The sequence below is a fragment of the Oncorhynchus nerka genome, linkage group LG27 (assembly GCF_034236695.1).
Source record: "Oncorhynchus nerka isolate Pitt River linkage group LG27, Oner_Uvic_2.0, whole genome shotgun sequence".
NCBI lineage: Eukaryota > Metazoa > Chordata > Actinopteri > Salmoniformes > Salmonidae > Oncorhynchus > Oncorhynchus nerka.
Window position 1 is genome coordinate 82,392,177 of NC_088422.1, and position 27,505 is coordinate 82,419,681.

At 44.4% G+C, this 27,505-nt stretch overlaps 1 protein-coding gene across 1 annotated transcript in view; it reads left to right on the forward strand.

The window, feature by feature from the left end:
* Window positions 1–21,909: 21,909 nt before the first annotated feature.
* The window catches only part of LOC115120649 (protein unc-13 homolog C-like), a 242,585-nt gene continuing 236,989 nt past the window's right edge, over window positions 21,910–27,505 (forward strand). Inside the window, exon 1 of the mRNA XM_065012084.1 lies at window positions 21,910–26,010. Within this exon, the coding sequence (XP_064868156.1) occupies window positions 21,972–26,010 (4,039 nt within the window). The 5' untranslated portion in view covers window positions 21,910–21,971. The remainder of the gene's footprint in view (window positions 26,011–27,505) is intronic.

Below are 27,505 nucleotides of genomic sequence, written 5' to 3' on the forward strand. Positions count from 1 at the left end.
AGGTTAGTGTTGTTGTGTTTATCAGTCTAGTCATGGCTTCTGGAAGGAGAGGTTAGTGTTGTTGTGTTTATCAGTCTTGTCATGGCTTCTGGAAGGAGAGGTTAGTGTTGTTGTGTTTAACAGTCTAGTCAAGGCTGCTGGAAGGAGAGGTTAGTGTTGCTGTGTTTATCAGTCTAGTCATGGCTTCTGGAAGGAGAGGTTAGTGTTGTTGTGTTTATCAGTCTAGTCATGGCTTCTGGAAGGAGAGGTTAGTGTTGTTGTGTTTATCAGTCTAGTCATGGCTTCTGGAAGGAGAGGTTAGTGTTGTTGTGTTTATCAGTCTAGTCATGGCTTCTGGAAGGAGAGGTTAGTGTTGTTGTGTTTATCAGTCTTGTCATGGCTTCTGGAAGGAGAGGTTAGTGTTGTTGTGTTTATCAGTCTTGTCATGGCTTCTGGAAGGAGAGGTTAGGTTGTTGTGTTTATCAGTCTAGATTGCTTCTGGAAGGAGAGGTTTGTTGTTGTGTTTATCAGTCTAGTCATGGCTTCTGGAAGGAGAGCTTAGTGTTGTTGTGTTTATCAGTCTAGTCATGGCTTCTGGAAGGAGAGGTTAGTTTTGATTGATTTATCAGTCTAGTCATGGCTTCTGGAAGGAGAGGTTAGTGTTGTTGTGTTTATCAGTCTAGTCATGGCTTCTGGAAGGAGAGGTTAGTGTTGTTGTGTTTATCAGTCTAGTCCTGGCTTCTGGAAGGAGAGGTTAGTGTTGTTGTGTTTATCAGTCTTGTCATGGCTTCTGGAAGGAGAGGTTAGAGGTTGATTGATTTATCAGTCTAGTCATGGCTTCTGGAAGGAGAGGTTAGTGTTGTTGTGTTTATCAGTCTAGTCATGGCTTCTGGAAGGAGAGGTTAGTGTTGTTGTGTTTATCAGTCTAGTCATGGCTTCTGGAAGGAGAGGTTAGTGTTGTTGTGTTTATCAGTCTTGTCATGGCTTCTGGAAGGAGAGGTTAGTGTTGTTGTGTTTATCAGTCTTGTCATGGCTTCTGGAAGGAGAGGTTAGTGTTGTTGTGTTTATCAGTCTTGTCATGGCTTCTGGAAGGAGAGGTTAGTGTTGTTGTGTTTATCAGTCTAGTCATGGCTTCTGGAAGGAGAGGTTAGTGTTGTTGTGTTTATCAGTCTAGTCATGGCTTCTGGAAGGAGAGGTTAGTGTTGTTGTGTTTATCAGTCTAGTCATGGCTTCTGGAAGGAGAGGTTAGTGTTGTTGTGTTTATCAGTCTAGTCATGGCTTCTGGAAGGAGAGGTTAGTGTTGTTGTGTTTATCAGTCTTGTCATGGCTTCTGGAAGGAGAGGTTAGTGTTGTTGTGTTTATCAGTCTTGTCATGGCTTCTGGAAGGAGAGGTTAGAGGTGTGATTGATTTATCAGTCTAGTCATGGCTTCTGGAAGGAGAGGTTAGTGTTGATGGATTTTTCAGTCTAGTCATGGCTTCTGGAAGGAGAGGTTTGTGTTGTTGTGTTTTTATCAGTCTAGTCATGGCTTCTGGAAGGAGAGGTTAGTGTTGTTGTGTTTATCAGTCTAGTCATGGCTTCTGGAAGGAGAGGTTAGTGTTGTTGTGTTTATCAGTCTAGTCATGGCTTCTGGAAGGAGAGGTTAGTGTTGTTGTGTTTATCAGTCTAGTCATGGCTTCTGGAAGGAGAGGTTAGTGTTGTTGTGTTTATCAGTCTAGTCATGGCTTCTGGATGGAGAGGTTAGTGTTGTTGTGTTTATCAGTCTAGTCATGGCTTCTGGAAGGAGAGGTTAGTGTTGTTGTGTTTATCAGTCTAGTCATGGTTGTGTTGTTATATTGATGTTTGTTTTAGGTCAAATATGGTTCATAATGTTTGTTTATTTAACCTCTATGTAACGATGAAGATTACTTTGTGATTAGTAATGTTTGTTTATTTAACCTCTATGTAACGATGAAGATTACTTTGTGATTTAAAAAGTTGATCTTCTGTCTTGTGTCTCCAGTGAGTTAACTGACTCATACCTAATTTAAATGTATCTGTTTGCTGCTGCCAAACCTATACGCATGTTACGCAAGAATGGGCCAATGCTTAACTCTCTTCAGAGCATGTCTCTAACTAATGGAAATATATTGGCTCTTATTAGAAGAAAAATAACATTGAGTTGGATGTGTTGTTGATGTCACATTTTGGAGGTTTTGACACTGTTCTATTTTATTCCTGATCTGACCAGTAGGTGGTGAGCAGTAGCCATGTACAGAGCCATCACCCTTTCCCCCCTCTCCCATAGAGAGAGAGAGAGAGAGAGAGAGAGAGAGAGATGGGGGGTGGATGGAGAGAGAGAGAGATGGGGGTGGATGGAGAAAGAGAGAGAGAGATATGGGGGTGGATGGAGAGAGAGAGAGAGAGAGAGAGAGAGAGAGAGAGAGAGAGAGAGAGAGAGAGAGAGAGAGATATGGGGGGTGGATGGAGAGAGAGAGAGAGATATGGGGGGTGGATGGAGAGAGAAAGAGAGAGAGATATGGGGGTGGATGGAGAGAGAAAGAGAGTTAGAGAGATATGGGGGTGGATGGAGAGAGAGAGGTATGGGGGTGGATGGAGAAAGAGAGAGAGAAATATGGGGGGTGTGAGAGAGGGAGATGAGGGGTGGATGGAGAGAAAGAGAGAGAGAGAGAGAGAGAGAGAGAGAGAGAGAGAGAGATATGGGGGGTGGATGGAGAGAGAGATATGGGTTGTGGATGGAGAGAGAAAGAGAGTTAGAGAGATATGGGGTGGATGGAGAGAGAGAGGTATGGGGGTGGATGGAGAGAGAGAGGTATGGGGGTGGATGGAGAGAAAGAGAGAGAGAGAGAGAGAGAGAGAGAGAGAGAGATATGGGGGTGGATGGAGAGAGAGATATGGGTTGTGGATGGAGAGAGAACGAGAGAGAGAGATATGGGGGTGGATGGAGAGAGAACGAGAGAGAGAGATATGACGGGGTGGATGGAGAGGAGAGAGAGAGAGAGAGAGAGAGAGAGAGAGAGAGAGAGAGAGAGAGAGATATGGGGGTGGATGGAGAGAGAGAGAGAGATATGGGGGTGGATGGAGAGAGAAAGAGAGAGAGATATGGGGGGTGGATGGAGAGAGAAAGAGAGTTAGAGAGATATGGGGGTGGATGGAGAGAGAGAGGTATGGGGGGTGGATGGAGAAAGAGAGAGAAAATATGGGGGGTGTGAGAGAGGGAGATGAGGGGTGGATGGAGAGAAAGAGAGAGAGAGAGAGAGAGAGAGAGAGAGAGAGAGAGAGAGAGAGATATGGGGGGTGGATGGAGAGAGAGATATGGGTTGTGGATGGAGAGAGAAAGAGAGTTAGAGAGATATGGGGGTGGATGGAGAGAGAGAGGTATGGGGGGTGGATGGAGAGAGAGAGGTATGGGGGTGGATGGAGAGAAAGAGAGAGAGAGAGAGAGAGAGAGAGAGAGAGAGAGATATGGGGGTGGATGGAGAGAGAGATATGGGTTGTGGATGGAGAGAGAACGAGAGAGAGAGATATGGGGGTGGATGGAGAGAGAACGAGAGAGAGAGAGATATGACGGGGTGGATGGAGAGAGAAAGAGAGAGAGATATGGGGGTGGATGGAGAGAGAAAGAGAGAGATATGGGGGTGGATGGAGAGAGAGAGAGAGAGAGAGAGAGAGAGAGAGAGAGAGAGAGAGAGAGAGAGAGAGAGAGAGAGAGATATGGGGGTGGATGGAGAGAGACCAGTATGGTGGGTGGATGGAGAGAGAGATATGGGGGTGGATGGAGAGAGAAAGAGAGAGAGAGAGATATGGGGGTGGATGGAGAAAGAGAGAGAGAGAGAGAGAGAGAGAGAGAGAGAGAGAGAGATATGGGGGTGGATGGAGAGAGAAAGAGAGAGAGAGAGAGATGGGGGGTTGATGGAGAGAGAGAGAGAGAGAGAGAGAGAGAGAGAGAGAGAGAGAGAGAGAGAGAGAGAGAGAGAGAGAGATATGGGGGGTGGATGGAGAGAGAGATATGGGGGTGGATGGAGAGAGAAAGAGAGAGAGAGAGATATGGGGAGTGGATGGAGAAAGAGAGAGAGAGAGAGAGAGAGAGAGAGAGAGAGAGAGAGAGAGAGATATGGGGGTTGGATGGAGAGAGAGAGATATGGGGGGTGGATGGAGAGAGAGATATGGGGGGTGGATGGAGAAAGAGTGAGAGAGAGAAATATGGGGGGTGGATGGAGAGAGAGAGAGAGAGACTGACTGACTGTAGTAATGCTAGTGTTAGTGGGTGTGATTATAGTGATGGTAAGTGGGTGGGGCTGAGGTATGTGTCCCTGTCGTCACATGTGAGCCGTGGCTATGAGCTCATTACTGTCAGTGCAGTGAGCAGGGAGAGAGACACTGCTGCTCCCTCATCTCCTCTCTGGTCCATCTGAGGGGCTCTAACAGCCCAGCAGGAGATACCAAATCTGGGCAGGAGCCTTACCACCTCCCCCTTTCTGTCTGCTGGATCCCCTGGGCCAGGCACTGCGTGCTTAGGGCGTGTGCGTTTGCACGTGTGTGTGAGAGAGGAGCCAAGTCGGTCACACAGACAGCAGGAAAACAAGCCTAGACAGCATCCATCTACCATCTACCACATCAGAACGAGAGGAGAGCGGGAGGAAGGAAGAATAGACTGATTGCTGGTGCTGCAGACGGAGGCATGGAGGAGAGGTGTGTGTCAGCCATGTGTGTGTGGAGCTGAGGCGTCAGTCACGGGCTCTGGCGGACGGACAGTCGGAGGGAAGGAGGACTGGAATGTGGATGTTGCCTGCCTGTCAGAGGGAAACGATGCTGTGAGCTGGGGCTTAGCAGGCAGATCTCTGTGTCTCTGTGTCTCTTTCTCTCCTCCCTGCACACAGAGGAAAGAAACATTAGCTGCTAGCTCCATCTCTCCGCTGCTCTGCTCAGCCGACACTCTATCTCTCTCTCCCTCTCCTCTCGCATCCCTTCATCTCTCTGCTCCAACCACAGTCTCCCTGGAAATGATCTCACACTGGATGTTGCAGTCAGACACTGCTCTGCTCGCTGAATAGCATCGACTTGCACTAGGAATTTACTAATCAGGTATTTATGCATTATGTATGTGTTTATAGTGTGTGTGGGCATGTGTGTATGTATATATGTGTATACAACGGTATGTATGTGAATGTGCCTGTTTGAATTGAGAGTGTATCCTTCTTGTTGCTTCCTCCCCTCCCCCTCCCTCTCGCGGCTCGCAGGCTCACATTCATGTGGACTTTTATGGTTCTATGATGGAATCATCACCCGGTATTCTAGAATTGTACATATCTGTGGAGGATGCAGTCAGATGGCATGTTGATTTCATCAGGATTCTCAATCTAGTTATTCTTTTAGACAAATACTGAGGCAAATATCTGCAGATAGCGCACATCTGTTTTTCCCTCTCGCCAGTTTGCAATTTCACACGCTATCTTTTCAGCATCAGTGAGACATGTGAGCTGCTCTTTTGCTGTGTGTTTCACACTAGGAATATCAGATGAAATATTGTGTGTGTCAGGCTGGGCAAAAGGCATGGAGATGTTCTGATTCATTAAGAAAAATAGGCTGCTGAGAGAGAGAGATGGAGAAGAGAGAGAGAGGGAGAAGAGAGAGAGGGAGAAGAGAGAGAGAAGAGGGAGAAGAAAGAGCGAGAGGGAGAAGAAAGAGCGAGAGGGAGAAGAAAGAGAGAGAGGGAGAAGAGAGAGAGGGAGAAGAGAGAGAGGGAGAAGAGAGAGAGGGGGAGAAGAGAGAGAGGGAGAAGAGAGAGAGGGGAGAAGAGAGAGAGGGAGAAGAAAGAGCGAGAGGGAGAAGAAAGAGCGAGAGGGAGAAGAAAGAGCGAGAGGGAGAAGAAAGAGCGAGAGGGAGAAGAAAGAGAGAGAGGGAGAAAAGAGAGAGGGAGAAGAGAGAGAGAGGGGGAAGAGAGAGAGGGAGAAGAGAGAGAGGGAGAAGAAAGAGAGAGAGTGAGAAGAAAGAGAGAGAGGGAGAAAGGAGAGAGGGAGAAGAGAGAGAGAGGGAGAAGAGAGAGAGCGAGAAGAGAGAGAGGGAGAGCTGGGAGGGTCTGGTGGGTTGAGCGTTATGACAACGTTTTGGTTGGATATGTCAACATTGTTTGGTTATGTGAACGTTACATGAACATTATAGCAGTGTTCCTCAGTGCATTCTGTCTCGAGGTAATCCAGTGTAATCTAGGTTAGCAGCTGGTAGATAGTACAGCATATAAATGTAATTACTAGAGACAGTATAGACTACACTGTCAGAGACAGTATAAAGGTTAGATTACTAGAGAAAATGTATAGGTTAGATTAGTAGATGTAGTATATAGGTTATATTACTATAGACATTATATAGGCTAGATTACTGTTTATAGGTTAGATTAGTAGAGACGATATATAGATTAGATTACCACAGCAGTATATAGGTTAGATTAGTAGAGACAGTATATAGGTTAGATTACTACAGACAGTATACCGGTTAGATTAGTAGAGACAGTATATAAATTAGATTAGTAGAGACAGTATATAGGTTAGATTACTACAGACAGTATATAGGTTAGATTACTACAGACAGCATACAGGTTAGATTAGTAGAGACTGTATATCAATTAGATTAGTAGAGACAGTATACAGGTTAGATTACTACAGACAGTATATAGGTTAGATTACTACAGACAGCATACAGGTTAGATTAGTAGAGACTGTATATCAATTAGATTAGTAGACAGTATACAGGTTAGATTGTTAGAGACAGTATATAGGTTAGATTACTACAGACAGTATATAGGTTAGATTACTACAGACAGTATATAGGTTAGATTACTACAGACAGCATACAGGTTAGATTAGTAGAGACTGTATATCAATTAGATTAGTAGACAGTATACAGGTTAGATTGTTAGAGACAGTATATAGGTTAGATTACTACAGACAGTAGAGATTAGTAGATTAGTAGATTAGATAGGTTAGATTAGTAGAGACAGTATACAGGTTAGATTAGTAGAGACAATATATAGGTTAGATTAGTAGTGACAGTATATAGGTTAAATTAGGAGAGACAGTATATAGGTTAAATTAGGAGAGACAGTATATAGGTTAAATTAGTAGTGACAGTATATAGGTTAAATTAGTAGTGACAGCATATAGGTTAAATTAGTAGAGACAATATATAGGTTAAATTAGTAGTGACAGCATATAGGTTAAATTTGTAGAGACAATATATAGGTTAAATTAGTAGAGACAATATATAGGTTAAATTAGTAGAGACAGTATATAGGTTAGACTAGTAGTGACAGTATATAGGTTAAATTAGTAGAGACAATATATAGGTTAAATTAGTAGAGACAATATATAGGTTACATTACTAGTGACAGTATATAGGTTAGACTAGTAGTGACAGTATATAGGTTAAATTAGTAGAGGCAGTATATATCTCATTTACTGTAATACTGGGCCAGTACATATGCCTCCTACCTACACAAAGGACTCATCATACACAAGACATAAACTAGCAACCTCCTCTAATTACCTGGAACCATCTGCACCTTTGTTTAAGAAACTCAATATCTTGTCTATTTACAACATTAATATACGCCAATTATGCACTTTCATCTACAAGTACTTCCCAGACAGTTTAACCAAACCCTTCAATGGATTATTCCAGGTTCATTCTGAAATCCATCTATATAATACAAGACACTGTGATAACCTTCACCCTACCCACTGCCACACCTCACATAGTCAATTCTCTATCAGATACAGAGGTACCATACTCTGGAATTCTTACATTGCCAAAACATCATCATCCCTCAATAACTCCAAGCGAAGACTGGAGGTCAGCCTGATGAACCAAACTACTCCGTAATCTCCTCCAAAAAGCATAACTCTCACACACTCAAGTGCACACACACATTTAAACAAAACATTTTGGGGGGTATTTTTTTTCGTCTTTACAGATCAATTAAGTTATACATTTTTAATTAGTAGGTTTGTTATCTGTTTTATCAAACCTTTTTTATTTTGGTACTTATGTGTTGTATATATTATTTTGGTACTTATGTGTTGTACATATTATTTTGGTACTTATGTGTTGTATAGTGTTTGTTGTGATGTGGTTTTCATAAAAACACTTTCATTAAAAAAAAACTATTTCCAACCACACTTAAAAAAAAAAAATCTGTATATATTTATTTATTTTAATCTTTATTTAACTAGGCAAGTCAGTTAAGAACAAATTCTTATTTTCAATGACAGCCTAGGAACAGTGGGTTAACTGCCTGCTCAGGGGCAGAACGGCAGATTTGTTCCTTGTCAGCTCGGGGATTTGAACTTGCAACCTTCTGGTTACTAGTCCAACGCAATGCCTTGTCATATATGGTCTGATATACCACGACTGTCAGCCATTCAGCATTCAGGGCTCGAACCACCCAGTTTGTAATAATAGATATTCGACACCAGATATATAGTCTGTAGATGAGGTGATCTCCCGTTTACTATTAAAAGCGTATAAAAACTCTCACACACACACACACACACACACACACACACACACACACACACACACACACACACACACACACACACACACACACACACACACACACACACACACACACACACACACACACACACACACACACACACACACACACACGCAGACAATCCTGCTGACATTATCCCCCCCACACTCACACACTTATACACTTGACGCCAGACGTCAAGGGGCATGTTATTACACTGATCATCATGTTCCTCCATCAATAGAATTCATGTGGTGACGGAGAGAGAGCAGTCGGGCTGTGACTCAGGTGAAAGAGAGGGAGAGCGAAAGGGAGAGGGGGGAGATAGAGAGTGGGAGTGGGAGAAAGAGAGATAGAGAAAGAGGGGGGTAGAGAGAGAGCGAGAGAGGGAGGAGAGAGAGAGAGAGAGAGAAAGAGAGCGAGTGAGAGGGGGATAGAGAGGGGGAGTGGGAGAAGGAGAGATAGAGAAAGAGAAAGAGGGGGAGAGAGAGAGAGAGAGAGAGGGGGGGAGAAAGAAAGAGAGGGGAGAGAAAGAGAGAGGGGGAGAGAGAGAGAGAGAGAGAGGGGGGAGAGAGAGAGAGAGAGAGGGAGATAGGAGGGAAAGGAGATAACTAGTCAGTTGCACAACTGAATGCATTCAACCAAAATAAGTCTTCCGCATATAACCCAACCCCTCTGAATCAGAGAGGTGCGGCACTTTAACCTCATAGTCATTGTATAATTTGAAATCCAAAGTGTACAGAGCCAAAACAACAAAATGTGTCACTGTCCCAATAATTGGAGGGCACTGTAGTTCTCTGGGGCAGGGATGGACTGGAACTAGAAAACAGCCTGGACATTTTTAACACATTTATTGCCTCAAAGCACCCATTGTTGGCCAAACAATGATAGTTTTGTGCAAAGCCCCCAATTTAGACAGGCCCACCGGGCTAAAGATGGACCAGCCCATCTGACATTTGCCTATACTGCCCTATGGCCAGTCCGTTTCTGCTCTGGGAGTTCCAGCTAGCTAGCGAAAGAGCACTGTTGTTTCAGTGTGTACAGCTAGGGACCAGAGTACTCCCTGATCACATGACCTGACCAGGACCCTGGTTAGAAGCTAGTTTTTCACATAGTGAAGAAAACCCCATAGCTTGATATGACAGGTATAAGTTGAGTTGGGTGTGATATAATGTACTGTATTAGGTCATTCTTGGCAGTGAGGGAAGCAAAAGTAATTCCGCAACCCAAGAATAGTAAAGACCCTTTTACTGGCTTAAATAGCCAACCAATCAGCTTGTCACCAAAAAATGGTGTTTGATCAGATACAATGCTATTTAACTGTAAGCAAATTGACAACAGACTTTCAGCACGCGTATAGGGAAGGACATTCAACAAGCAGCGCACTTACACAAATAACTGATGATTGGCTGAGAGAAATTGCTGAACAAATAAAATGGGAGCTGGTTTGTTAGACTTCAGTGCAGCTTGAGACATTCTCGATCATAGTCTGCTCAAATCACATTTTATTGGTCACATACACATGGCTAGCAGGTGTTATTGCGAGTGTAGCGACATGCTTGTGGAAAAATGTATGTGTTATGGATTTACATCCCCTGCTATATTGTGGATAAAGAGTTACCTGTCTAACAGAACACAGAGGGTGTTCTTTATTGGAAGCCTCTCCAACATAATCCAGGAATTCTCCAGGGCAGCTGTCTAGGCCCTTTACTTTTTTCAATCTTTATTAATGACATGCTACTGGCCTTGAGTAAAGCTATGTATGCGAATGACTCAACACTATACACGCCAGCTACTACCGCAAGTGAAATCACTGCAACACTTCACAAAGAGTTGTAGTTAGTTTCAGAATGGGTGGCAAGGAATCAGTTATAATAAATATTTCAAAAACGGAAAGCATTGTACTTGGGACAAATCCTTCACTAAACCCTAAACCTCAACTGAGTCTTGTGAAAAATTATGTGGAAATTGAGCAAGTAGAGGTGACAACTGCTTTGAGTAACCCTGGATTGTAAACAGTTATGGTCAAAACATGTTGATACAACAGTAGCTAAGACGGGGAGTAGTCTGTCCATAATAAAGTGTTGCTATGCCTTTATAACAACACTATCAACAAGGCAGGTCCTTACAGGCTCTAGTTCTGTCGCACCTGGACAACTGTTCAGTCGTGTGATCAGGTGCCACAAAGAGGGACCTCGTAAAATTACAATTGGCTCATAATAGGGCAGCACGGCTGGCCCTTAAATGTACAAGGAGAGCTAACATGAATAATATGCATGTACATCTCTCATGGCTCAAAGTGGAGAAGCAATTGACTTCATCATTATTTATTTTTGTAAGAAGTGTTGACATGCTGAATGAACAGAGGTGTCTGTTTAAACTACTAGCACACAGCTTGGACACCCATACATACCCCACAAGACATACCACCAAAGGTCTCTTCACAATCCCCAAGTCCAGAACAGACTATGGGCGGCACACAGTACTACATAGAGCCATGGCTATATGGATCTTTATTCCACATCAGGTAACACCTTAAAAATGCACCTTATGGAACAGTGAGGACTGTGAAGAGACACACAGGCACAGACACACATACACATGATAAGACATGCGCTCTACACAAACGTACACATGGATGTTGTATTGTAAATTGTATATAACTGTCTTAATGTTGATGGACTCCTGCCTTGGCAGGCAGCAGCTAATGGGTATCCTTAATAAATACAAATACAAATTTTGGATTCAGCAGTGAATTAGCTGTGACTCGGGTGTTCTAGATCAGCTCTGATAAGCAGTCAAATATATATTTTGACTTTCTGGTTAATTTAGGAAGCTAATCTTGACTATGGGTTGTTGTTTGTCAAGATAATTATACCATTCCAATTTCAAGTCTATATTTCTTGAAAATATGGAGTTATTTCAGAATAGTAAAGACAGCTGGCTGCCTCACTGATCCAGCTTTCTGGAACAGCCCTCATGTGACATCTGTCCCATCTGCTGATTGGTTAGGAAGCCATGTTAGTAATCAATCTGTGATTAGCTGTTTCAGTGAAAAATGTCTACCATCTCTCTCTCTCATGCACACAGATCATTGCCCATCTAATTTGATTATATAAAAATCTCTCCTGGGTCCCATAAAGATATTTGCATATGAAGTTTTCCTGAGGGAGATAGAGGGAGAATGTTTCATTTGTCAAACCCTAACTTGCCGATTCGGATGTAGCATTTCATAAAGGGAAACTCAGCTGTTTAATATGAACGTTGAGTCGCTGTCTCACTCCCAGATTCTCAGATACATAGTGCTCTGTGGTTTGAAGGCTCTCTTTCTGATCAAAGCTGAAACAGCCACAAGAGTCACAACAGACTAGAGTTACAATATCCACTAAGTCAAAGTAGTCACAGCCAGAACAGACTACAGTTACAATATCCACTAAGTCAAAGTAGTCACAATAGTGAGGGTACAGTTATTAAAGATAGTTTAGGAAAAAATACATCTTGTTTACGCGGTGTCTAACAGTACAATATTTACAGTGGTGTCACAAGTCAAAGAACAGTCAGAATAGTACAACAAAGTACAGTCACCCGAGACAAAGTACAACGGTCAGTAGTCACAATGGTCAGAGTGGTCACACTGAGGCTTTGATTATATACACTGCTCAAAAAAATAAAGGGAACACTAAAATAACACATCCTAGATGTGAATGAATGAAATATTCTTATTAACTACTTTTTTCTTTACATAGTTGAATGTGCTGACAACAAAATCACACAAAAATGATCAATGAAATCAAATTTATCAACCCATGGAGGTCTGGATTTGGAGTCACAGTCAAAATTAAAGTGGAAAACCACACTACAGGCTGATCCAACTTTGATGGAATGTCCTTAAAACAAGTCAAAATGAGGCTCAGTAGAGTGTATGGCCTCCACGTGCCTGTATGACCTCCCTACAACGCCTGGGCATGCTCCTGATGAGGTGGCGGATGGTCTCCTGAGGGATCTCCTCCCAGACCTCGACTAAAGCATCCGCCAACTCCTGGACAGTCTGTGGTGCAACGTGGCGTTGGTGGATGGAGCGAGACATGATGTCCCAGATGTGCTCAATTGGATTCAGGTCTGGGGAACGGGCGGGACAGTCCATAGCATCAATGCCTTCCTCTTGCAGGAACTGCTGACACACTCCAGCCACATGAGCATTGTCTTGCATTAGGAGGAACCCAGGGCCAACCGCACCAGAATATGGTCTCACAAGGGGTCTGAGGATCTCATCTCGGTACCTAATGGCAGTCAGGCTACCTCTGGCGAGCACATGGAGGGCTGTGCGGCCCCCCAAAGAAATGCCACCCCACACCATGACTGACCCACCGCCAAACCGGTCATGCTGGAGGATGTTGCAGGCAGCAGAATGTCCTCCACGGCGTCTCCAGACTGTCACGTCTGTCACATGGTCTCAGTGTGAACCTGCTTTCATCTGTGAAGAGCACAGGGCGCCAGTGGCGAATTTGCCAATCTTGGTGTTCTCTGGCAAATGCCAAACGTCCTGCACGGTGTTGGGCTGTAAGCACAACCCCCACCTGTGGACGTCGGGCCCTCATACCACCCTCATGGAGTCTGTTTCTGAACGTTTGAGCAGACACATGCACATTTGTGGCCTGCTGGAGGTCATTTTGCAGGGCTCTGGCAGTGCTCCTCCTTCTCCTCCTTGCACAAAGGCGGAGGTAGCGGTCCTGCTGCTGGATTGTTGCCCTCCTACGGCCTCCTCCACATCTCCTGATGTACTGGCCTGTCTCCTGGTAGCGCCTCCATGCTCTGGACACTACGCTGACAGACACAGCAAACCTTCTTGCCACAGCTCGCATTGATGTACCATCCTGGATGAGCTGCACTACCTGAGCCACTTGTGTGGGTTGTAGACTCCGTCTCATGCTACCACTAGAGTGAAAGCACCGCCAACATTCAAAAGTGACCAAAACATCAGCCAGGAAGCATAGTAACTGAGAAGTGGTCTGTGGTCACCACCTGCAGAACCACTCCTTTATTGGGGGTGTTTTGCTAATTGCCGCTAATTTCCGTTACCGCTATTATAAACAGGTTACCAACTTAATTAGCAGTAAAAATAAATGGTATATGGTCTGATATACCACGTCTGTCAGCCAATCAGCATCCAGGGCTCAAACCACCCAGTTTATAATGGAGTGTTGATAGCTACGTGTCTAATCTTTGGTTTTGACGTCAGTTCATAAACTCACACTGTGGCCTTGCTTAAATAGATGGTGTTGGAAAAGTGTGTTAAAACATGATTTGAAGATAAAGTGCTTTCTAGGAGACTGTTACAACAGAAAGGATCATAATGGAGTGTTGATAGCTACGTGTCTAATCTTTGGTTTTGGCATCAGTTCATAAACTCACACTGAGGCCTTGATTATCTCTGTCTGGCTTCCTGGAGCTCACAGACAGACCTGCTGATTGGGTAGCTACAGATCAGGGGTGTGGAATGCTGTGGTAGTGTTGCCCGGGGATTGGCTACCTACAGTAAAGATCTGATTTTTTTTTTCTTTGCGCTCTCATAAAGACCCATATAAAGGCTAATTGTACTTTAGAACAGGCCAGTAAACAGATCGAATAGAATAGAAAATAATAGAATAGAATATTATGGAATAGAATATAATATAATACATATGTGATTGTATTCTATGTTATTTTGGGTTACAAATAATAACCACACTCGGCCAAAACCAAAGAAATACAAAACATAGAATGCCCACCCCACATCACACCCTGACCTCACCAAATAGAGAAATAAAACGTCTCTCTAAGGTCAGGGCGTGACACGTAAATCACAAGAAAGATAAGTGTAGAGTATTTTATCCCAGTCCCAGAGGATATGAACGTATTAATGAAAACAATTCTTTCCAAAGTGGTCCTCCTGGGACAGTGAGTGTTTTGAGGTCCAGGAGTGATAGGCTTAATCTGGGTCTGGAAAAGGAGCCCTGGACTGCAGGTCTGTCTGGCCAGAGTCCAGGCAGAACATCCCACGGATGAGTGGTGAACAGGGCTACATCCCAAATGGCCCCCTGTTCCATACATAGTGCACTACTTTTGATCAGAGCCCTGGTTAAAAGTAGTGCACTATGTAGGGAATAGGGGGCCGTGTGGGACGGAGCCCTGGAGAACCCTGACCTCTCAGAGAAGACAATTGCATTACAGTCACATTACATTGGAGAAGGAGCAGTGTCAATCAGTCACAGCCCAGCACTGTGTGTGTTTCCAAAATGGCACCCTATACCCTATATAGTGTCCCATCGGGCTCTAATTAAAAGTAGTGCACACTACAGTATATAGGGAATAGGTGCTATTTGGGACACAACCTGTAAAAGATCTTAGTACACATCTGTAATGACAGTTGTTTCCCTTTATATTATATTAGGGACGACACTTTCTGAGGTTCTAGTTGCAGGCTGTAGCATTGTAATACCAACACTTATATTGACTATACAACTAGAAGTATGTCATGTCCCCAACATTTTACTAAATGGGGAAAAAAAATGTTGCAAGGGTTCATATGTGCAATATGTGGGATGTATTTGTAGCCTAAGGAGACTTTGCATGGAGATTATATGTTAATTCTACAGAGACTTAATCCCTACACCAGGCTTTTTAGCTCCTTACGTTACTAAATACACTGAAAAGAATGTAAACGAAACATTCAACAATTACAGTTCATATAAGTAAATCAGTCAATATAAATTAATTATTAGGCCCTAATATATGTAGTTCATTTGACTAGGAATACAAATATGCATCTGTTGGTCACCGATACCTTAAAAAAAAAGTTGGGGCTTGGATCAGAAAACCAGTCAGTATCTGGTGTGACCACCATTTTCCTCATGTCCTTCACATGGAGTTGATCAGGCTCTTGATTGTGACCTATGGAATATTGTCCCACTCCTCTTCGATGGCTATGCGAAGTTGCTGGATATTGGCAGAAACTGGAACAAGCTGTCATACACGTCGATCCAGAGCATCCCAAACATGCTCAATTGGTGGTGACATGGCTGGTGAGTATGCAGGCCATGGAAGAACTGGGACATTTCAGCTTCCAGGAATTGTGTACAGATCCTTGCGACATGGAGCCATGCTTATGGTAGAGAAATTAACATTCAATTATCTGGCAACAGCTCTGGTGGACATTCCTGCAGTCAGTATGCCAATTGCACGCTCCCTCAAAACATGAGACATCTGTGGCATTGTATTGTGTGACAAAATTTAGAGTGGCCTTTTATTGTCCCCAGCACAAGGTGCACCTGTGTAATGTATAATCAGCTTCTTGATATGCCACACTTGTCAGGTGAATGGATTATCTGGCAAAAGAGAAATGCTCACTAGATTTTTGTGTGTATAGAACTTTTCTGGGATCTTTTATTTCATCTCATCAAATCAAATCAAATCAAATGTATGTATATAGCCCTTCGTACATCAGCTGATATCTCAAAGTGCTGTACAGAAACCCAGCCTAAAACCCCAAACAGCAAGCAATGCAGGTGTAGAAGCACGGTGGCTAGGAAAAACTCTCTAGAAAGGCCAAAACCTAGGAACAAAGCTAGAGAGGAACCAGGCTATGTGGGGTGGCCAGTCCTCTTCTGGCTGTGCCGGGTGGAGATTATAACAGAACATGGCCAAGATGTTCAAATGTTCATAAATGATCAGCATGTTCCAATAATAATATGGCAGAACAGTTGAAACTGGAGCAGCAGCACGGCCAGGTGGACTGGGGACAGCAAGGAGTCATCATGCCAGGTAGTCCTGGGGCATGGTCCTAGGGCTCAGGTCCTCCGAGAGAGAGAAAGAAAGAGAGAAAGAGAGAATTAGAGAGAGCACACTTAAATTCACACAGGACACCGAATAGGACAGGAGAAGTACTCCAGATATAACAAACTGACCATAGCCCCCCGACACATAAACTACTGCAGCATAAATACTGGAGGCTGAGACAGGAGGGGTCAGGAGACACTGTGGCCCCATCCGAGGACACCCCCGGACAGGGCCAAACAGGAAGGATATTACCCCACCCACTTTGCCAAATCACAGCCCCCACACCACTAGAAGGATATCTTCAACCACCAACTTACCATCCTGAGACAAGGCCGAGTATAGCCCACAAAGATCTCCGCCACGGCACAACCCAAGGGGGGGGGGGGGCGCCAACCCAGACAGGAAGATCACATCAGTGACTCAACCCACTCAGGTGACGCACCCCTCCCAGGGACGGTATGAAAGAGCCCCAGTAAGCCAGTGACTCAGCCCCTGTAATAGGGTTAGAGGCAGAGAATCCCAGTGGAAAGAGGGGAACCGGCCAGGCAGAGACAGCAAGGGCGGTTCGTTGCTCCAGAGCCTTTCCGTTCACCTTCCCACTCCTGGGCCAGACTACACTCAATCATATGACCCACTGAAGAGATGAGTCTTCAGTAAAGACTTAAAGGTTGAGACCGAGTTTGCGTCTCTTACATGGGTAGGCAGACCGTTCCATAAAAATAGAGCTCTATAGGAGAAAGCCCTGCCTCCAACTGTTTGCTTAGAAATTCTAGGGACAATTAGGAGGCCTGCGTCTTGTGACCGTAGCGTATGTGTAGGTATGTACGGCAGGACCAAATCAGAGAGATAGGTAGGAGCAAGCCCATGTAATGCTTTGTAGGTTAGCAGTAAAACCTTGAAATCAGCCCTTGCCTTGACAGGAAGCCAGTGTAGGGAGGCTAGCACTGGAGTAATATGATCAAATTTGTTGGTTCTAGTCAGGATTCTAGCAGCCGTATTTAGCACTAACTGAAGTTTATTTAGTGCTTTATCCGGGTAGCCGGAAAGTAGAGCATTGCAGTAGTCTAACCTAGAAGTGACAAAAGCATGGATTAATTTTCTGCATCATTTTTGGACAGAAAGTGTCTGATTTTTGCAATGTGACCTAGATGGAAAAAAGCTGTCCTTGATATGGTCTTTATATGTTCTTCAAAAGAGAGATCAGGGTCCAGAGTAATGCAGAGGTCCTTCACAGTTTTATTTGAGACGACTGTACAACCATTAAGATTAATTGTCAGATTCAACAGAAGATCTCTTTGTTTCTTGGGACCTAGAACAAGCATCTCTGTTTTGTCCGAGTTTAAAAGTAGAACGTTTTGCAGCCATCCACTTCCTTATGTCTGAAACACATGCTTCTAGCAAGGGCAATTTTGGGGCTTCACCATGTTTCATTGAAATGTACAGCTGTGTGTCATCCGCATAGCAGTGAAAGTTAACATTATGTTTTCGAATGACATCCCCAAGAGGTAAAATATATAGTGAAAACAATAGTGGTCCTGAAACGGAACCTTGAGGAACCCCGAAATTTACAGTTGATTTGTCAGAGGACAAACCATTCACAGAGACAAACTGATATCTTTCTGACAGATAAGATCTAAACCAGGCCAGAACTTGTCCGTGTAGACCAATTTGGGTTTCCAATCTCTCCAAAAGAATGTGGTGATCGATGGTATCAAAAGCAGCACTAAGGTCTAGGAGCACGAGGACAGATGCAGAGCCTCGGTCTGATGCCATTTAAAGGTCCTTTACCACCTTCACAAGTGCAGTCTCAGTGCTATGATGGGGTCTAAAACCAGACTGAAGCATTTCGTATACATTGTTTGTCTTCAGGAAGGCAGTGAGTTGCTGCGCAACAGCCTTTTCTAAAATTTTTGAGAGGAATGGAAGATTCGATATAGGTCGATAGTTTTTATATTTTCTGGGTCAAGGTTTGGCTTTTTCAAGAGAGGCTTTATTACTGCCATTTTTAGTGAGTTTGGTACACATCCGGTGGATAGAGAGCCGTTTATTATGTTCAACATTGGAGAGCCAAGCACAGGAAGCAGCTCTTTCAGTAGTTTAGTTGGAATAGGGTCCAGTATGCAGCTTGAAGGTTTAGAGGCCATGATTATTTTCATCATTGTGTCAAGAGATATAGTACTAAAACATTTGAGCGTCTCTCTTGATCCTAGGTAATGGCAGAGTTGTGCAGACTCAGGACAACTGAGCTTTGAAGGAATACGCAGATTTAAAGAGGAGTCTGTAATTTGCTTTCTAACAATCATTATATTTTCCTCAAAGAAGTTCATGAATTTATCACTGCTGAAGTGAAAGCCATCCTCTCTCATGAAACATGGGACCAACACTTTACATGTTGTGTTTAAATTTTTCTTCAGTACTCATTGAAAAGCACATTGTGAAAGTAACATCTGAAATCATCTCCTAGCTATCACCATATAAAGTAGCACGCCTGTTGAATGCAAAATGGTCTGTTGTTGATGCCAAGCGACCCAGCCCATGTTGTTAGACCTATTGGCTCACGGTCACAGCCCAGCAGTAAAGGCTAATGCTGATGCTATGTTTCACAGCCCATTTCACGTGAGCATTGTGTGTGTGTGTGTGTGTGTGTGTGTGTGTGTGTGTGTGTGTGTGTGTGTGTGTGTGTGTGTGTGTGTGTGTGTGTGTGTGTGTGTGTGTGTGTGTGTGTGTGTGTGTGTGTGTGTGTGTGTGTGTGTGTGAGAGAGAGAGAGTCTGTCTCTGACCATGAATGCATCAGTGGTTAAACCCCTTAACTGATGTGGAGCAGCTGCCGGCTTAAGCTCCACAACAGCCTCCTCTCACTGGCTGCCTCTCCTGGCCAGTGACAGTCAATCACAACCACCATCTCACAGCTAGCCAGTCACATCCAGCAATTCATAGCTACTCGTTCACAGCTAGCCAATCACATCTAGAAATTCATAGCTGCTCGCTCACAGCTAGCCAATCAGATCCAGCCACCCCTCGCCAGCCATCCACAGGTAGCCAATCACGGGGGGCTTGATTCGGGATTGAGATAAGCGTGCACAATTTGGACCTTCGTGTAAGGCATGCGTTGATGTTGGACAATGGGAGACTTAAGTGAAAACTCAAGATAAGCGCATGGATCTAATATCAGAATACCATCCAGAGAGAGAGGCTTTGGGGTTCATCCCTGTGTTGCTCAGTCAGGGTACCTAATCCCACAGTTCTGAATAAATCTCAATTGGCACACTATTCCCTTATTCCCTTAGTATTGCACTACTATTAGCTATTAGCCCTGTTATTTCAATGATTGTAGTGCTCTACTTCTGCCTTAGAGCCCTATGGCAAAAAAAAACATATTACTTCAATGATCAACTCTCATAATGTAAATCATAATAATGATAATATGTACAGTATTTCCCCCATACCTTTCTATAATAGCTATCTTTGTGAGCCAGAATAGAAAGCACCAACCTCTGGGGGCATGATGTGTAATGGGTCAGAAACAGGACATATCTCAGTCTGCCCCAGTAGAGATACCAGGACTGATCTGGGTCAGGGAGTAATGACGTTACTATATCGAACACATTAAAACCATGCATACTCAGTTCTATCTAGACCCAGTCACTGGGTTCAGACCCACTCATTTCACTGAGTCTCTAATTTGAGATGAATAAAATATAGCTAGTTAGCGTGGTTAGAGTGTAATTGTGTATTTACCTCCGGCGAGCAAGAGAGCCGGGCCTCCACAGCAGTATGTGGGGACATTGTGTGTTGGAGCATTATGATGTGTATGTGTGTGTGTGGTGTGTGTGGTGTGTGTGTGTGAGGTGGTGTATCAGAGCATTTTAACTACTGAAGTAATTATAGCCTGCCTCCTGCTGTAAAAAGGATGCGTATCAATGTGGCCATTGGCTCTATTGACAGTGAGAAATCCATACACACACACACACACACACACACACACACACACACACACACACACACACACACACACACACACACACACACACACCATAAAAGCACTAGCAGAAGATTCTAATGGTGGACAGTTCACTTAAATTTATTTTTATTGTGATATATGGGCCTCTTACTTTATTTTACCCAAATTAAATCGAGCATACTCATTGGTTGTGGATTGTGTGAATCCCATCCTACTACAGTCTTTGACGGTCCACAGTGAGCCTGTGACGATTTTCCCAGTGTGAAACTGTAGATATTATGGATTTTTGCGCAGGGTTTCACCTCAATGACATCAGATGAATCCTTCTTCATGATAAGAGCATTGCTGTTTTCTTGCTTTGTGCAATCCTAATATCTCTGTGTGCTATATTATCTGATGATAAAGTATCTGTGTCCTAGCATATCTGTGTGCTAGTATCTCTGTGTGCTAGTATATCTGTGTCCTAGCATATCTGTGTGCTAGTATCTCTGTGTGCTAGTATCTCTGTATGCTAGTATATATGTGTGCCAGTATTTCTGTGTGCTAGTATATCTGTGTGCTAGTATATCTGTATGCTAGTATCTCTGTATGCTAGTATATATGTCTGCTAGTGTGTGCTAGTATCTCTGTGTGCTAGTATATCTGTGTGCTAGTATCTCTGTGTGCTTGCATATCTGTGTGCTAGTATATCTGTGTGCTAGTATCTCTGTCTGCTAGTATATCTGTCTGCTAGTATCCCTGTGTGCTAGTATCTCTGTATGCTAGTATATATGTCTGCTAGTGTGTGCTAGTATCTCTGTGTGCTAGTATATCTGTGTGCTAGTATCTCTGTGTGCTTGCATATCTGTGTGCTAGTATATCTGTGTGCTAGTATCTCCGTATGCTAGTATATATGTGTGCTAGTATATGTGTCTGCTAGTATCTCTGTGTGCTAGTATATCTGTGTGCTAGTATATCTGTGTACTAGTATATCTGTGTGCTAGTATGTCTGTATGCTAGTATGTCTGTGTGCTAGTATTTCTGTGTGCTAGTATATCTGTGTGCTAGTATCTCTGTGTGCTTGCATATCTGTGTGCTAGTATATGTGTCTGCTAGTATCTCTGTGTGCTAGTATATCTGTGTGCTAGTATATCTGTGTACTAGTATATCTGTGTGCTAGTATGTCTGTATGCTAGTATATCTGTGTGCTTGTATTTCTGTGTGCTAGTATATCTGTGTACTAGTATATCTGTGTTTGCTGGAGTGTCTGTGTGCTAGAGTATCACTGTGCTAAATTATGTATGTCCGATAGTACATGTTTTTTATAGTTCCAATGTGTTATAGTATCTGTGCTAGAGTATCTCTGTTATGGTATCTATATGCTACAGTATCTTTCTTCTATGCCTTTACTAACAGTTCCTATTGTTTCTCTCTTTTTGCAGACAATGCGTCTGGTCCTGTGGAGAGCCAGTGGATTTCACAGTGATTCCCGTCCACCACTCGGATATACAGAGTTGGAGTTTTGACACAAGCTCATCTACGCAGGCCTGTCAGAGTTGTGTCCTCCCGGGGGTTGACGCTCCCTCCACCATCCCTCCTCCTCCTCCCCCAACACCACCGCTGGCTCCTTTCCCGCTGGCTCCTCAGTCCGAGCAGAACTGCTCCACTGCATCTTTAATAGACGTCTCTCAAAGCATTGCCTTCCATGGTTTCTGCCCTGCTCCAGACCCTATCATCTTACATCGTGAAGATTTGCAAAGGAATGTTTACAAAGAAATTGGCGAATCCCACAAAGAAGAAAGAGAGTAGCGACAATAAAGAGCCCAAATTGACCACCACTGATTTGCGTGACCAAGGTAACCTGACGCCGACACTCTCTACCACTCTGAAAACCACAGTGAAAAATATCAGCAAATGCTCTTCGGCGCGTAACATCTCTCTTGAATTAGACGACGGAAAAAACGACTGCTCATCTCTCTCACCGACTTTCAGTTACCGTGTAGCGATAGCGAACGGACTCCCGAAAAACACTCTTCTGCTGAACAATAATGAGAGTATCTTCCAGGAGATCCTCTCCATCAATAGCGAATACTCTGACTCCCTGAGCGAGGCCAAACCTGTGCGTAGATTCGATGAGCAGAAATCTCACACCATGCCAGTGAGACGGAACAGGAAGAGCCTCATTAGTCTGGCGCCCTCCGATGGCAGCTCAGAGGGTGAGAGAGTGGAGCGCTCAAGTCTGCACACTCTCCGACTTGGCGCGCTACGCAAGCTGAGGAAATGGAAAAAGAGTCAGGAGTGCGTGTCTTCGGACTCCGAGGTGAGCAACTGGAGGAAGACCCTGGGTATCCGGAGCAAGTCCCTGGACCGGGCTGGGCGGCAGCAGAAGTCGACCTCTGCCTTAGAAGCCGGCTCCAGCTCTACAGGCTGCATCAACCAAACCCAGGATGTGATGGAGATGATCTTTAAGGAGCTGCAGGGCATCAGCCAGATTGAGACAGAGCTTTCAGAGCTCAGGGGACACGTCAATGCCCTGAAGAACTCCATCGACGAGATCTCCTCCAGCGTGGAGGTGGTGCAGACCGAGATTGAACAACTGCGTACTGGCTTTGTCCAGTCCCGGAGAGAGACGCGAGACATCCACAACTACATCAAGCAGGTCAGCCACCAGGCCAACAAGGCCAGCCTGAGGTTCATAAACGTCCCTGAGGAGAAGCTGGAGAAAACTGAGAGTCTCATCTATCACATTCTAAAGGACAAAATGGGATTTGCTGAAGCACATAAAACACTTAAAATAGAGCTAGCCCATCGGTTAGGGCAACAAAGAGAATGTTCCAATGCAAAACCTAGGCCTATTATTGTAATATTCTCAACCCCCTCAGATAGAGATTTAGTTTTGAAAAAATGCTACAAACTGAAGGGGACTGGTATATCTGTATCCACTGATAGCTTAACGACTCATGATGTGAAGGAAAAGAAAGATAAAGGAGAAATGTCCTCTTCTCAAACCTACGAGAGCATGGACATTAAGGTCTCAGCCAAGGACAAAGCTGAGAGTGATGACTGGGACTCTATGGACAGTGACAAGGAGCTAGACGAACTAAACAGGAACAAATATGCAATGGTGGTGTCTAAGCCCGTTCACAAACATAAAGCAGATAAAAAGAGGCACGGTCACCATGAGCACGGTAGCCGGTCTGCGGATGAGGCAGGCTACTCTGCCTCAGTTCACTACGCTGATGACTCCTATGATGAGTCTGACAAAGCCTCCAAGCCCTACTATGGTGACCTCACCCCCGGCTGGCTTTCTCAGAGCGACTACTCCACACCCAAGCTCAGCCGCTCCGAGTCTGACTGCTCCAAGCTCTGCCAGTCCTACTCTGAAGACTTCTCAGAGAGCCAGTACTTCAGCCGGCCCAATGGCAGCTCTCTACTATCCTCCTCAGACCAGGAGCTGTGGCAGAGGAAGCAGGAGGACATGGCGTCATCATGGTATGCCAGCCAGACCCTCAGCCAGGAGAACCCTCCGTACGCTGAGCCCAACGAGGCCGAGACCACTGAGACCATCGACAGTGGGGTGAGCAATGGGCTGATCTGCATGTCTGGGGATAGGAGCCATTACAGCGGCTCACAGCTGTCTCTGCAGGGAGACCTCTCCCCATGGAAGGACTGGCCTCACCTGGAGCAGGGAGCAGACTCCGGGCTGGACGCTTCCACAGAGCAGAACCTGGTGTCTGAGGTCAGCAGCCCCTTTGACCCAGCTGCCATCCCTGGCTTCCCTGAGAATATCACCAAGTGTCAGGAGGTGGACCTGGCATTTGAAGGGGAGGAGACTTTCATGTTGGATATGGTGGAAAGCACCCTCTTGGACACTGCCCCACTGGAGATCATCCAACTAGAGAGTGCCCGGCTGGGTAGTGCTCCCCCCACTACTCTTTATACAGCCCCTATCGTAGTGAAAGAACTTGTTGTAACACCACCTGTCCATAAGCCTACAGCTAAAGAGACTGCTAAAACACTTCCTAAAGAAACTCCTAAAGCAGCTCCTAAAGCTAAAACACCTCCTAAAGAGTTAGCTAAAACTGTTCCTAAAGAGATTGCTAAGACCTTTCCTAAAGAGGTTGCTAAAACTATTCCTAAAGAGGTTGCTAAAATTATTCCCAAAGAGGTTGCCAAAACACCTAAAGAGGTTGCTAAAACTATTCCTAAAGAGGTTGCTAAAACCATTCCTAAAGAGGTTGCTAAAACTATTCCTAAAGAGGTTTCTAACACTATTTATAAAGTGACTTCTAAACCGGCAAAAGAGGTTGCTAAATCAATTGCTGAAGAAGCTGCTAAAACTATTAAACTAAGAGAAACAGCCAAAATGATTCCTAAAGAGAATGTTAAAACACCTCCTAAAGAAATTGTTAAAGCTATTCATACAGAGGCTCCTAAAACACCTCTGAAAGACACTCCCAAAACAAGCCCAAAAGAAACTCCCAAAACAAGTCCGAAAGACACTCCCAAAACAAGTCCAAAAGAGGCTGTGAAAATACTTCCCGAAGACACTCCTAAAACAAGTCCAAAAGAGGCTGTGAAAACACCTCCCAAAGACACTTCTAAAACTTGTACAAAAGAGACACCTAAAATGGTTCCTAAAGGGGCATCTAACACACTTCCTAAAATGGCAGCTAAAGAAGCCCCTGAACTATCCACCCAAACATTCCCTGAGCTTGATGTCAAACACAGCTTCCAACCGAGCCAGACCAAGTCATCCACCATGTACCGTAGCCAGAGCGAGATCCAGTCCGAGAAAGTTGTAGAGGAGGTGCCCAAGTCCTGGAGCAGCCGCCTCAGCATCGATCTCACCGACAAAGCTCCATCCTTCAGCTTTGGGTTCGGCTCCACCCTGAAGAAGGCAAAATCAGCCCTGGAGGTGGTGTGGAAGTCAGGCCCTCCACCTAGTGCCGCTCCCCCAGAGCCACCCCCAGACTCAGGCTCCTTCATGGGCCACTTCTGCACACTGTCCACCTCCACGGCCAACGACTCCAGCACCACCATCGACTCAGACGTCTACACCGATTCCTTCGTCTACAAGGCTGAAGATGAAGATGAGGCTACTGCTGGTGACCAGCTGGTGGACAACGAGACTGCCTATGTCGGGGTGATGGAGCAGGTCCTGGCCAACCTGGAGAACCGGTCCAATGCCAACGACACAGAAGAGACAGAGGAGTTTGAGGAGCCCATACTGGATTATGATCCTGATGCCTCTCAGGATTATGTCTCTGAGGACTACGAGGCTACCACCCAGGATTACGAGGACTCTGATGAAGTTGAGGCCACCCAGGAGGCTGCAGTCGTTCTGGAGTATGACTGTAGTCTGGACGAGAATTACGACGAAGAGTACAGTGAGGATTACGTTGATGATGCCATGACGGGGGACACGGCAGAGGACACAGCAGAGTATGAGGCCATGGTGGAGTATGTTGAGGTGGAGGAGCCTGACGAGGAGGAAGAAGAGGAGGAGGAAGAGGAGTTAATGGAGGACATGGAAGAGGGGGATGAGATGGAGGAGGCCTCCGAAGCGGCTGCGTCAGAGAGGACGGAAAACCTAGAGGATGAGAACAAAAACATTCCGGAGAAGGAGGAGATGCCTGCAGAGGCTCCACCCAAAAAGCGAATCCGTCCCACGTTTAAGGAGGCTGCGCTGAGGGCCTACAGGAAGCAGATGGATGAGCTGCAGCAGCAGATCCTGGCTGGAGGTAGCTACACCTTCTCTTTACTACATTTTACTTCACTTTACTACACTACACTTCACTTTACTACACTTTACTACACATTACAACCTGATCTGGTTCGCACTGTATAACCAACTGCTATGGTAGTTGTCATGCCAAGTGTGACCATTGGATCTGGAAAGACAGCACAAACAGATCTGGGACAAGGCTGCTACACTTTGTCTTCTCTCTTTACTCATCTTTGGCATTGTACCAGTGTAGTGCAGAAAGTTTTACTCAGTTCAGGTCATAAGGTTCAAATTATGGTATGTATCATACAGTTAACAGTACAGTAGCATGTACAGTATGCACTATAAAATAGATATGTTTGTGTACTATCTGACTTTGATCCATGACATTTGAACACAGACATTTATCGGAGATGTGGAATGATTGGTGTCAGTTGAACATGTCTTTGGTAGAGAATCCTTGAGGATCAGACTGAGGCCTGTAGTGGAATATGTATGAGCTCCTGGAAACCCCCAGCATCTGTTCCACCGGTGTTGGGATTTCAGGGACTTTTAGGTTGACTTTGACTGTTTGATTTGCTCCTGGCATCTTCTGAAATTAGTCATTGATTTTGTGCTTGATGCTAATATGAAGGGACGACTGTTTTCTTTGAAGGTTGGCAAGGTTAGTGTCAGGGTTAGAGGTATGTATAACATAATCCTCGTGGTGCAGCACTTTACAGCTGACTTAAACTGATGGATTTTTATTTTAGAATACAAGCGTCTTTTTTCAGTTGGAGAGTTGTCTGATTTTTAGTGAGTATGTCTCTTCCTCATGAACATTTTATGGTTCTAAAACGGTACAACACCCATGTTCCAGGGCACAATGAAAATCAGATTAGCTCAGACTCAAACAACATGGATTCCATCCATTACCATCGACCATCAGGGATATTCAGACAATGAAAGCAAAAGAACTCACTGTTTCTGACAGCTTAGAGCTATTAACTTAAAACTGAACCTCAAATTCAAGTGGTGTGTGTTTACCATGCTCGGAGCCACATTACCCTTTCCATTTAGTGAACTAGGCTTATTCCCCACATTACCCATTCAATTTAGTGAACTAGGTATATTCTCCACATTACCCTTTCCATTTAGTGAACTAGGTCCACATTACCCTTTCAATTTAGTGAACTAGGTCTATTCTCCACATTACCCTTTCCATTTAGTGAACTGGGTCTGTTCACCACATTACCCTTTCCATTTAGTGAACTAGGTCTATTCTCCACATTACCCTTTCCATTTAGTGAACTAGGCTTATTCCCCACATTACCCATTCAATTTAGTGAACTAGGTCTATTCTCCACATTACCCTTTCCATTTAGTGAACTAGGTCTATTCTCCACATTACCCTTTCCATTTAGTGAACTGGGTCTATTATCCACATTACCCTTTCCATTTAGTGAACTAGGTCCACATTACCCTTTCAATTTAGTGAACTAGGTCTATTCTCCACATTACCCTTTCCATTT